Source organism: Dama dama, chromosome 25, assembly GCF_033118175.1.
Source record: "Dama dama isolate Ldn47 chromosome 25, ASM3311817v1, whole genome shotgun sequence".
In the NCBI taxonomy this organism is placed as follows: Eukaryota; Metazoa; Chordata; class Mammalia; order Artiodactyla; family Cervidae; genus Dama; species Dama dama.
This window is the reverse complement of record NC_083705.1, coordinates 18,535,886-18,548,698: the sequence shown is the minus strand read 5'-3', so window position 1 is coordinate 18,548,698 and position 12,813 is coordinate 18,535,886. Positions and strand designations below refer to the sequence as shown.

At 39.2% G+C, this 12,813-nt stretch overlaps 1 protein-coding gene across 4 annotated transcripts in view; it reads left to right on the top strand.

Moving 5' to 3' along the window:
- The window catches only part of OCLN (occludin), a 47,926-nt gene extending 35,824 nt beyond the window's left edge, over nt 1-12,102 (top strand). For all 4 annotated transcript variants that reach the window (XM_061129600.1, XM_061129597.1, XM_061129598.1 and 1 more), the window contains exons 6-9: nt 5,389-5,604; nt 7,242-7,413; nt 9,821-9,862; nt 11,313-12,102. In XM_061129600.1, coding sequence (XP_060985583.1) covers nt 5,389-5,604; nt 7,242-7,413; nt 9,821-9,862; nt 11,313-11,414 — 532 coding nt within the window. In that variant the 3' untranslated portion in view covers nt 11,415-12,102. The remainder of the gene's footprint in view (nt 1-5,388; nt 5,605-7,241; nt 7,414-9,820; nt 9,863-11,312) is intronic.
- Nucleotides 12,103-12,813: the final 711 nt, after the last annotated feature.

The window sequence follows — 12,813 nt, the reverse complement described above, 5'->3', positions numbered from 1 at the left end:
CCCAATGGGATGACACTAGCAGCTGAGTTAAGTCTGGAATCAGTTTGAGGAGGCTTTACTATTACCCTGGAATGGAATTTGGAAGTAGACTGGCTTTCTGCCTCACCCTCCAGATCCTTTGTTTGGTTCTTCAGATTCTACCTTGCTTTTGATTTCAGTTGTGAATGATTTGGAGGAAGAACATTTTCTCTGTTCTCCTTCTTCTCTTTGGATTTTGACAAAAACCAAATCACGTGAGGCTGTGAGAAGAGGTGCGCAGTAGAGATGCAGTCCTTGTAAAAGTTTCAAGCTATGACTTGCATGACTTCCATGCATACAAAATAAATATCTCTAATGCATCTTGTGAACAGCTGTGCCTCCCAATTAATTGTAAGGCTTGCAGGGCTCCACAGCATTCCCACATGCTGTCCTTTTTCATGAGAATGAAGATATTGTCACAGATTCATTTGGAGCAATTTAAATATCTTACTTAGGGACTTCCCTGGTGGGCCAGTGGTTGAGAATCCGCCTGCTAATGCAGGGGACACAGGTTCGATCCCACACACCTCGGAGCAACTAAGCCTGGGTCCCACGAGCCTAGGAACTGCAACAAGAGAAGTCACTTCAAAGAGAAGCCCGTGCACCCCAATGAAAAGTAGCTCTCACTCTCTGCAGCTAAAGAAAACCCTCACGCAGCCACGAAGACCCAGCACAACCAAAAATAAAATAAATTTTAAATAAATAAGTATCTTACCTATTCTTAAATAAATCAGCACATTCATGATGTAAAATTTAAGAGGAACAAAAGGGGATCCCTTTGTCCCTAGCTATCTAGTGCCTCTCCCCAGGAACGGCTAGTGTTACCAGTTTCTTTTGTGTCCTTCCAGAGGTTGTTTAAATGAATATGCCGGCCAAGTACCTATATTGGTTATTTTTTCCTTTTAAAAAGTAATAACATATTAAATGCACTGTTAGTGTATCTTAGTGACTGTGCATTTCAGTATACAGAGTTTGCTTGTCTGTTTTATGTCAGCATAATACTGTATTAGATGGATAGACTAAGACCTGTTTTATTAATCCCACATTGATACACACTTTTCCCCCATGTTTTGTTATTACAAACCTCAGCAGAGAATAAACTTGCACATTGTACCTTTATCAGTTTGCAAGTCTGTGGATATATCTGGAGGAAAAATGTTAAAAGCAGAATTGCTAGATTAAAGGAAATTGCATATATGATTTTGATGGGTGTAGTCAAACTGTACTCCATAAGGGTTGTACCAGTACCAGTTGGTACTTCCAGCATACACCCCGGAACTTTTTTGAAGAGCTGGAAAATGCAAATATGATGCTTAGTGTTAGAACCCTGCAGAAGGGCCGGATGGGGGTGGTGCTAAGGGATATGAATGCAACAGCGTGTAGTAGTGATGAACAGTAGTGATGAACTTGCAGCCTCTGGGGGGTCATAGACATTGTTGACTGTTGTCCGTGGCAGAGCACTGAGTGCTGTGGAGGATTCAGTGTATATTTTCCTGACGACATAGGGGATGCACATTTAAGTCACAACCTGCCTTTCCTCAGGTGTTTCTTGAAGGTGTTTAGTAACCCACAGGCGCCTTTCCTCACTATTATAGTGGATAGAGAAGGAATTAGAATTGGGAACATTGTCTGAGGTCCAGGTTAAGAACGAGGTACCTCAATACTAAGATATTTTCCCCCTAAAGCATAACATACATTCAGTAAAGAACACTAATCTTGATATAAGCTTAATGAGATTTCACGTGTGTGAAGTAACTATCACCACAAGAGAGGCATTTCAAGTGTTCTGAAATATTCTTTTCTTCCTGGATACTCCCCTTCCCCCATCACCACTATTTTGATACCTGTCACCACATTGGAATTCTTATAAAATGGAATCATACGGTGATTACTTTAGCGTCTGATTCTTCTTGCTCATCATAATGTCCTGACCTTAGAATTCTAAGACAGAATTAATCCTGGATTAGGAAACAGCAGAATGTAGCTGAAGACAGTTGCTTCTCTAACCTTTGTAAGTGGATGTGGGAGATAGTAGGTACACTCCCTGGAGAAGGCAATGGCACCCCACTCCAGTACTTTTGCCTGGAAAATCCCATGGATGGAGGAGCCTGGTAGGCTGCGGTCCATGGCATCACTAAGAGTCTGACACAACTGAGCGACTTCACTTTCACTTCTCACTTTCACACATTGGAGAAGGAAATGACAACCCACTCCAGTGTTCTTGCCTGGAGAATCCCAGGGACAGGGGAGCCTGGTGGGCTGTCGTCTATGGGATCACACAGAGTCGGACACGACTGAAGCGACTTAGCAGCAGCAGCAGCAGGTACACTCCCTACTATCCTGTTCACACCCAGGACAGGTATGTGTGTGCTAAGTCGATTCAGTCCTTCCACCTCTCTGCAACCCCATGGACTGTAGTCCACCAGATTCCTCTGTCTATGGGATTCTTCAGGCAGTAATACTGGAGTTGCTATGCCTTCCCTCAGGGGATCTTCCTGACTCAGGGATCGAACCCAAGGTGAATTAACCTTTGTAAGTCAAAGAAGTAGAGTGTTGATGCAATGCAGAGATTTCAAGGCAGGCTGACATCTTAGAGTGCCAAATGAGATCATTGTCTGGTAGCACTATTTAGGCTGGTAGGATACTCAGTCCTGGGTGTTCATTGAAAGGACTGCTGTTGAAGCTGAAACTCCAGTACTTTGGCCACCTGACTCATTTGAAAAGACCCTGATGCTGGGAAAGAGTGAGGGCAGGAGAAGGGGATGACAGAGGATGAGATGGTTGGATGGCATCACTGACTCAATGGACATGAGTTTGGGTAGACTCTGGGAGTTGCTGATGGACAAGGCCTGGTGTGCTGCAGTTCATGGGGTCGCAAAAAGTCGGACACAACTGAGCGACTGAACTGAACTGAAGTGAGGATAATCTCTTAGGACATTTATGCAAGTTGTAGGAATTTGATGGTTCACATGAGGCCCAGAGATGGTGCCAACTTCAGGCATAGCATGATCCAGGGACTCAAAAAATGTCAGGGCTCGTGTTGCTTTACTAGTTTTATTCTCACTACAACTTCTTTTGTAGCAGGCTGGCCATGCACATTCCCCAGGCTGCCCTGATCTTATCCCACTGAATTCAGAGTGAAATCTCCTTTGCCAAAACTTACATGTCAAATCCTAGTGAAAACATTCTGATTGGCCCTTTTTGGGTCCAGGAAGATGGAATTGTCTGGTTGACAAGGCTTGGATAGTACCCTCAATGATATATGGTGGTTTTAAAATACCATATATATTATGGACATCATTCCTACAGTCATGGCAATGATGCGATCAAGCATTTTGTTTCTCTCTGTCCTGAATACTGGGTGTCCTCAGAAAAGAGAATTCTTGTGAATGTCTTTTCAATTTAGTAATTAGCTTGAACCTCTACCATATACTGGGCCAGGTACTCCTGGGAATATGGAGTTCGTGTTCCCATGGAGGTTGCAGTTTAACGTGAGTGGAAAAAAGTGCACAATAACTACACTCTCGGGGTGAGATAGAGCAGGAAAGGCATGTGTGTGTGAGAGAGAGAGAATAAAACAAGTGTAAAAAAGAAGAAAGTAAAAAACAAAAGAGCAGATTTCCACACCCAGGGGACTGAGTCAGATACTAAGGAAAGTATACGGGTGTTTGTTTCTGGGTTGTGCAGATTTTTGACCTAATTGGACTTGTGTCTAAAAGCGGGTTTGTAGATGACTAAGAGTGTACCCATTCCCTAACTCTTAAATTTATATATACTACTTTTCTTGCCAGGCATTTTGTTTTTAGCTTTTGTGCTCTATCAAGTTACTGTTTAGTGTTTGAAAGGGTGTAGGAAGAGGGGAGATGGAAGACTTCTAAGATGAAGATTTACAGTATCAATATCTAATATAAAATTATGGGAGGAGGCCTGCCTTACAATTTTCTCTTTTTTTCCAATTTCTTTTGCCCTTTAGCGTCCCCCCACCCCCACTATCTCCCAACCCCTCAGACAAACCCACTGCATTCTAAAGGTTTTGTTTGCCACCTCAAAGCTAGAAGCATAGTAGCTGGCAGAGTGTCTAGGAACTCGTTAATCATTCACTCACAGAGAAAGTCACATTTTCCTTCCTTTAGAGGTAGTGTTAACAGAGCACTTAAAGCCATGTTAACCTGGGTAGAATTTAGAAAGAAAAACTCAATACCACGACCACCTCCAACTACCCCCTGACCCCCACCAAAGCTTTAGGCATCTACAGGAAATTAGTAAGTGAGATTAGAAGTCTTAAGACTTTGGCAACAGAACCAAGCAGTTTTGGATCACCTAGAAAGCAGTCCACCTTGTGGATAAAACTCAAGATGACAGTTTCTGTAAGTTGACAGCAATAACAAAGAAAATCCTTCTTTTAACTAGTTGACTTGAATAGCAAGGCTGATGTCGAAAAGTCTCAGGTACCTTGTTTCTCCTCTTGCCCTTCTCCAGCTCTGCTGCAGGGGAAAGTGCAGCTTTGCATTTCTGTGACTCAGAAGTGGTCGAGAGTTGCCACAGCTCTTGGTCTTTTATTCCATGTTAGGCTTTGTTTTTTGTGCTTGTGGCAGAAATAGTTTATGCGATTAAAAATCTGATGCAATATTAAATAATTGGCGTTAGAAAAATAAGTGTAATGGTAACTCTTCCATTTCAATTGTTCTTCAAGGCTTCAGTGCAAGCCTTCAAGGCTTAAATTGCTTAACAGTGCAATTTAAAGAGGTCTTGGCTGAGCCCCTTTGCTGTCCACTGGAAACTATCACATTGTTAATCAGCTATTTTCCAGTATGAAATAAAAAGTTAAAAAAAAACAGGTGTTAATAAGTCCTTTCACTTATTACAATATAAAATGCTTTTTAGGTTCTTTGTTTGCTTTTAGTTGTTTTAGTTTAAATTTTCAATTTGTTTCATTTTTCATCGTATCTTGAAAAGAGAAGTGATATAAAGGAGTCTAAAATTAGTATTACGGAGAGCTTATCTCTGGGAGTTGGCCCTCAAGGGAGATACAGATGTGCATTCCTCTCGGCACTCAGCATTCCATGGAACTGGAAGAACCTGTAGAAAAGAGACTCTATTGTTACCTTCCTAACAGCCTTTTGTGGAGTGTGTCCTGGGCACAGGTCAGGTCAACACCTCTTCCAGATCTGTGGGAATTTCCTAAAGTGAAATCTTACATCTGTTTTACAGTCAACCTTTATAGAAGGTTGACTAACAGCTCCCCTTACGTGGGAGCCTTAAAGGGGCTCGTGGGGATTAGAGGAGCCGCGCTAAGCTGGGGCTGGGCTGGGCGCAGTGCTCTGACAGAGGGCGGTAGCGCTCACCGACGGATGATCCCTGTTTCGGTAGGGTGCCGGAAGTGGCCCAGGAGCTGCCATTGACTTCACCTGTGGAGGACTTCCGGCAGCCTCACTACAGCAGCAGTGGTAACTTGGAGACGCTTTCAAAAAGGGCTCCTGCGAAGGGCAGAGCAGGGAAGTCAAGGCGGGCGGAGCAAGACCACTATGAAACGGACTACACCACGGGAGGCGAGTCCTGCGATGAGCTGGAGGACGACTGGGTCAGGTACCCGAGCATCTCTCGCTGGAAGCCCCTGCACAATCCCATGGTTTTGGTGGTGGTGCCTCCTTGCCTAGGGTGGATGGTGTAACCTCATTTTTTGCCAACCAGGGCTGGGGACAGGTTTTTGTTACATTTTTTCCCCTTTAGTACCCTTTTGTAGTAAAGATTGACCTGGAGGGAATATGTTTATCTTTAAAACACTTGGCATGTACTCCCGCAAAATGACAAACTTGGCCAGTGTTGTATACTTTTATTAATAGCCACCCAAGAAAGGTTTGTCAAATAAGTAAAATACACATATAGGGGAACTTTGTTTTATTAATTAGAAAATTCCAGAGCAGTGTTATGGCTCTTTCTTTTGATGTTTACTTTTAAGTTAAGCTTTCATGATGAGACCAGAGATTCTTTTAAAAGTTTAATCCAAGGGACTTTGGCAAACAGATTTGTAAACAATTGAGTTAACAATTTAGTGTTGTGGTTAAGTTACTTTTTGTGTCAGTGGTTTGGTAATAATCCAGCATTGATCGGCAGCTGTACTTGGGTATGACCTATAGCCTTTTGGCCCGAGTATTCTGAAGACTGGGACACAAATCAGAAATGTTTGCTTTGTGAATTGTGGTGAATCAAAACATTGCTTCTCAAGCTGTTAGGAGGGATGGATAGGGCAAATAGAGCTAGAAATCCCTTACTGGTGGCTCTCATATTTCATCCTACCTTGCCCCTCCAGAGTTTTGGTCTCATTTAGCCACCTGTCTATAAAATGTTTGCCTATCTTGTATCGTGCAAGATTTAAATGCAAACTTTCAGAAATTCTGAATACTTGTTTCCCTTCTGAGCAAATCATTTAATTTCTCCCCTCTTTAAAATGAAGATACTTAGACTGTCTTAGAACATTTAAAATTCCATATTGCTATGAAGCTCCTTAGTCTTGTGGAACAACTCAGAATATTTCCTCAGTAGATTATGGGTGGTTAACAGCATCACCATCATATGTAAGGAATAGCCAGCATATTGAGAGATACAAGTGATAAGAATTTCAGGATTTTTTTCATAGTTTAACACATTGCCAGATTATTTTTACAGTGAACATGCATTTTCACACATGTACCTTTTAATGTCTGCTTTTACAATCAAAACGATTTCCGTTAAGGAAAACCAAGACCCGCCCTCCCATTTTCCCACCAAAAAAATGCTGAAAACCATCTGAAAACTACAGATGGTAGCAGAAAACAGCCACCTGCCAGTCAGCTGCTCTGCCACTGAATTGATGAAAATATCCTTTGTGTTCATAATTCCAGTTTCGACTTTAAATGTAAGTGCCTGTTCTCCTGTGGTGGTATGTACTCAGAACAAATGAGTTCCTAAGACCACCCTGAAATTTCATAAGTGATTTTCAACACTTACTTCTAAAAATCAATAAGCAGAGTTTTAAAAAAAAACAACACATGAGCATCAGTGTAAGAAGCATAATCATTCTTGAAAGAACTTCTTTGTATTCCACCTTTCTCTACCCATAAGCAATAACAACAAAAAGAAAACCAAGAGAATGTTATCCTCCACATGCCACCAGCTTTATTATCTTTGTGGAACTTAAGTCTGCTAAGAATATATAAGAAATCATTTCCTCTCTGAATTTTTAGGGAATATCCACCTATCACTTCAGATCAACAAAGACAACTCTACAAGAGAAGTTTTGACACTGGCCTGCAGGAATATAAGAGCCTACAAGCAGAACTTGATGAGGTCAATAAAGAACTCTCTCGTCTGGATAAAGAACTGGATGACTATAGAGAAGAAAGTGAGGAGTACATGGTAAATTCAAACCTGATAATTAGATATTACATAGAATTTTATTCTAGTCTATGGAGCTACATTATCCTTTATACTAGTATCGATACAGATTTTGCTAGTAATTACCAAACTAATTTCATTGAATAGTAATTGAAATCAAGTCTTCAAGTCTTTTTGAAATGGAAGAGTGTACTAATGTAGTTAAGATTTATAAAAAAATAATCTGAACATATATCCCTTCCTGTTTAAAAGAAAATAGCTATCTTACTTTTTCTATTTATAAACAGAAAAGAGTTTACTCTTTCTGTAAAAAAAGAGTTCACTCTTTCTGTAAAAAAAAAAATTCAAATAATACAGAATGGTATACAGACAAATAGATTGCCTTAAATTTTTTCAACCAAAATATTAGTTGTTAAAATGTCCCCTCCATACAGAAGTGTACCTAGAAGTAATCTTTGATAAAGAATCATAAGTTTTACTTGTATCCTTCCTGCTTTTTTTTTTTTTTTTTTACTCAGCAGTAGTTTGTGGCTTGTCTTTATGTTTCCCTTTGATCACCTGTCTGGGGTAGTGTTTGTTCATGTAAGGTTACCCTACTTCTTAAGCCTCCTCTCTGTGTTATCCTCTTTGGAAGGAAGTCACTCTGCATAGATCACACTTAAGAAATCAGGGAATTATGCTCCATCTCTTTAAAGGCAGTATACCTACACAAGTTATTTGGAATTTGTCTGCACAGGAAATTTGTCACTTCCATTTATTTAATCATTTATATCAGTGTAGACGCGGGGATATCTGTTCTAAACTTTAGCTTACAATCCAGCATTGCTTAGTTCTGTTGCTCGAGTTGCTTTAGCGAGGACCACTGGGAACTCTTTCAGTCGCCTCTGGTGTTTCTTTGACCTACTCCCATCGTTGTGAAGGTTTCTCTTTTTAAATATTTTCTGACATTGCTTATATTCTGCTGTTTTATTCAACAGCAGTTTATGATTATCAACAGCAGTTTATGGAACACAATGGAAATCTGAAAAGCATTAATGTGCTTAATTTTTTTTAATGAGTCTTTATCAATAATAAAGATGTACTTGCTGAGAAAATATTTTTATGTGTTAAAAAATAACTTTGTTATTTTCAATTTCGTGATTGTACCATAATGTACTTAATAGTCATTCTCTATGAATAGACTTTTAAGTATGTCTCCCTCCCCATTCCCCCCACCTGCCCCTGCTAGTGAACCTACACTGGTGAGCCTCTTCAGCCTTGTGCACTTACCTGCTTATCTGCTGGGACGAATTCCAGTATGTGGAATTGCTGAGTGAGAGGTTATGTACGTGTAAACTTTTGTTGCAAAACTACCCTCCAGCAAGATTATATCAACTGTATTCCCCCCTAGTAGTGCTCTAGAGGGCTTCTGTGACCCACATCTCACTAACATTTTATGCCTGAAAAATGACTGCCTTGTGTCTTACATACCAGTATTTAAACTTTTCTTTTTAAATCACATCATGTACTTTTTGGAACTTCATAGTCCTTTTATGAAATACTTTTTGCCGTTTTTAATTGTGGTGATCTGCTTTCTGGTTTTGAAGTATTTGCTTTTTATGTAGTTTATTTATTGCTTTCTTTTATGTCTTCTCTATGGTACTGTAAACCTTCCTCAATCCATTTAATGCTTATTCACTGTTATGTGTGCTTGATGTAGAAGTGCTGAGGTTAGAAAGGTAAATCATGTTTCTATCCTCAAAGAGCTCATGTTAAAAAAAAGAGAAACCGACACCTAACAAGTTAAACAGTGGTACTAACGTCATGTTTACAGTATGTATAGACAGTACTGTAACTAAGTGCTCCGAGAAGGAATAAAGTCTGCTGAAAGCCTGGAGAGTTGAGGGGAGGCTTCACTGAGAGGTAACTCTGGCAGATTCTCCAGACAGCAGGGGAGGTACATGAGAACCTCATGAGTACAGCTATAAGGGGAACACAATGGAAATCTGAAAGCATTAATGTGCTTAATTTTCTTTTAAGGAATTACAAGTGAGGGGCACTGGAATGATAGGAGACTAGATCAGTAGAGAATTTAATGGGGTGCTTATATCAATTTTATTATGGTAATGGGATCAGAGCTGTGCTTTATGGGGTCCACGTGGTACGTGGACTGGCATGGGGAGAGATGAGAGTCACAGAACAGGGAGTTACCTGCTGGTGTGAATGCAACGTGAGAAGCATCTTAATGTCATAAATTTCCCGTAACTGGATTCCTTCAGGCCCTCCCACTGACCATAAGGGTTTTGAGAACTTTTAAGACTTCTTTATTTTAACTCCTTATATTCTTGTCATAAGCTGATAGTTTTTGCTCCAAACTATAACATCAGGAGTGTTACTTTTGAAAGAGAAAATGCCCCACTAAACACATCCCTTTGTTTCTTATTAATAGGCTGCTGCCGACGAGTACAATAGACTGAAACAAGTTAAGGCAGTAAGTATCCTAGATCGTAAGATTCTTTTAGGAAGACCTTTTCTAGTATGTGTCTTTCATTTAACCTTTAGAATGACTCTGGATACCTTTAGAGAACTTTAGATACTCTGATACCTTGTCACACATACGACGATTGTAGACTAAAGGCCCTATAATTGCAAGATGAAAACTATAAGAAGTTGGAACTTAAAAAAATAAAACAAACAAGTAAAAAAGGAAGTTGGAACTTGAATTTCAGTTTGCAGCTACAAGCAACACTGATTGAAAAAAATTTTTTTTTAGGTTGAAGTGTACATACATAAAAGTACACAGATCATAAGTATACAGCTTGGCAAACCTTCACAAAGCAGCCACACACCTTTGTACTGGCACCCCCTTGAAATACATTTCCTGGTACCCTCTGGATGCTCATCCAATTTACACTTACCTCAGAGGGAACCACCATCCTAATTTATAACATCATGGATTAGTATTGCCTATTTTGAACTTTGCATAAATGGAATCATAGAGTGTGTAACTTGTGTGTGATTTTTTAAAGTATCTATGCACATGGGCACACATTTGCTAGGTATATACATAGGCATGAAATTGGGGGATCATTGAGCAATGGGGATTCAGCCTTGTCAGCAGTGTCCCTGGTTTGTACCAGTTTATAGATTCCTGTTGCTCCATATTCTTGTCAACACTTGGCATTATCAGTCTTTTTTTTTTTTTTTTGATCACACTACGCGGCCTGTGGGATCTGAGTTCCCCAACCAGGGATTGAACCTGGGTCCTCAGCAGTAAAAGCGCAGAGTCCTAACCTCTAGACGACTAGGGAATTCCTAGAAATTCATGAATTTAAATTCAAGACTTCAGGGACTTCCCTGGTGGTCCAGTCGTCAAGTTTCTGAGCTTACAATGCAGGGAGCCCAGGTTCAATCCCTAGTCAGGGAACTAGATCCCACATGCCACAACTAAGAGTTCACTTGCCTCAACTAAAACTTGCACATGCCACAACTAAGACCTGATGCAGCTAGATAATGTTTTTTTAATTCAAATGTTTAAAGGTGTATATAGTAACATTTCTTGTCTCATTTCCCGTTTATCCAGCTTCCTTATTCTAAATCAATCCATATAACCAGTCTCTTGCTTTACTGATTTTTTTTTCCCAAGATCATGTGTTAGCCAAAAAGGCCAATACACTTTCTTGATGACTTTCCAAATCATTAGAAATGAGTGTATCCTTTGTAAAACTCGTGTTAGAAGATATGATTGAGCAGAGAGAATCAGCTGCTCATGTGGTTAGAGACGCTGCCAGATGCCTTGTTCATTTAACACTCCTTGCAATTCTGTATGACTAATATTCCCTTTTTGTTGCTGTTGTTCACCATGCCTTCCCAGCAGCTAATACATAACTCATTTTTATTTTATTAAACTTACTCGATTCTTTTCCCCCTCTATTTTTTAGTCAGCAGATTACAAAAGTAAGAGGAATTACTGTAAACAGTTGAAGAGCAAATTGTCACACATTAAGAAGATGGTCGGAGATTATGATCGACGGAAAACATAGACGGCAGATGCCACATTGTTGGAGAGGTTAAGAAGTATCTGGCTGACATCTCTGCAATGTTGTCAGGAGTCAAAATGACTTTGGGCTCTAACCCGGGAGGCCAGATCTCTGTGATCATTACAGAGTTTTGGTAGCTTTAATATCATCAGTATTGAAGCAGTTTATAAATAGCTTTTGATAATCAACTGGGCTGAACACTCCAACTAAGGATTTTACGCTTCAAACATTGGTTCTTGTGTTAAGAACTGCTATTTGAGGTTTTTAAACTTTTCAGGAAGGTCCTGGAGTGGACTGTGCTGTGAACTTTCACATCCTGGGCAATCAGGTCTTCATACCTAAGTGTGTGCTCATTGGGTCTTGTAGGGGGTAGTTTAATCCTCCCTGAATTCTCCCTTCAGATAACTGTTACTTATAAATAAATAATCATTCATTTTCAGATATGTAAATGGGCCCTTGCAATAAAGTCTGAAGTGAAACTGCTTGTTGGCTAGCTTGCAGTTTTGGTTAAGTCTATTTTATGACTCTGTTGATAAAGTCCCCAACCTTTTCCTATTTTAGCTACTATGAATACTGAATTCTACCAACCTCTCTATTGATTTTTTTTTTTCCCTGTGTATAAATGCTTAAGAACTTTTTATTTCATGTTATCCTGGTAATAAAGATCATGTAAATGTAACAAATGTATGAAATTTGAAGATTGTTCAAATTTTATTTTTTATGTTTACTTTTTTTTTTTATGTTTACTTTTGAAAAATCAAAGTTTAAACCTACTGGTTAGAATTTTGTTGTGTATTTTTAAAAGCTTTTTATCTTTTATGGTTTACATACTTTTTTAAAGCCAGCTAGGTCTTTCCTTTTTATCAAAGCATCCAATTACATTTATAATTCAATTCTGACTTGAACTGTATCTTTTGGGAATGTTCAAGTTTGTACATATTTTATAATTATTAAACCTGGTGTTTTCTTTCCATAATATACCTTTTTGACATCATTAGTGCTGTTAATATTAAGCTGTGGAAAACTATACTCGGAAGTTGTATCTGTTGTTGTTTTAAATTATTTTGGGTGCTGTGCTGGTTGGTAGTATCCTAAATCCTTTGGCAAACAGAAGGCTGACTTGTCTGGAAATGGAATCCAATATCGTAAAGCACCAATTTATTTCAAATGGTGCCCTTTAATTCTCAGCATTTTTTTAAATTAAGAATTTTCTGGTAAAGTAAAATTAGTTGATAATACTGGATATTTAGCTAACCAAATTGACTGTGATTATCCCCTCAGTTTAGAACTCTCATTTAAATATATTGTTTTTAATATATTAGTCTGAATCATTTTCCAAAGATAAACTTTTAAATAAGGTTTCCATTGTAACACTGACTCAGTTCTTCAAGTTGAAAAAATT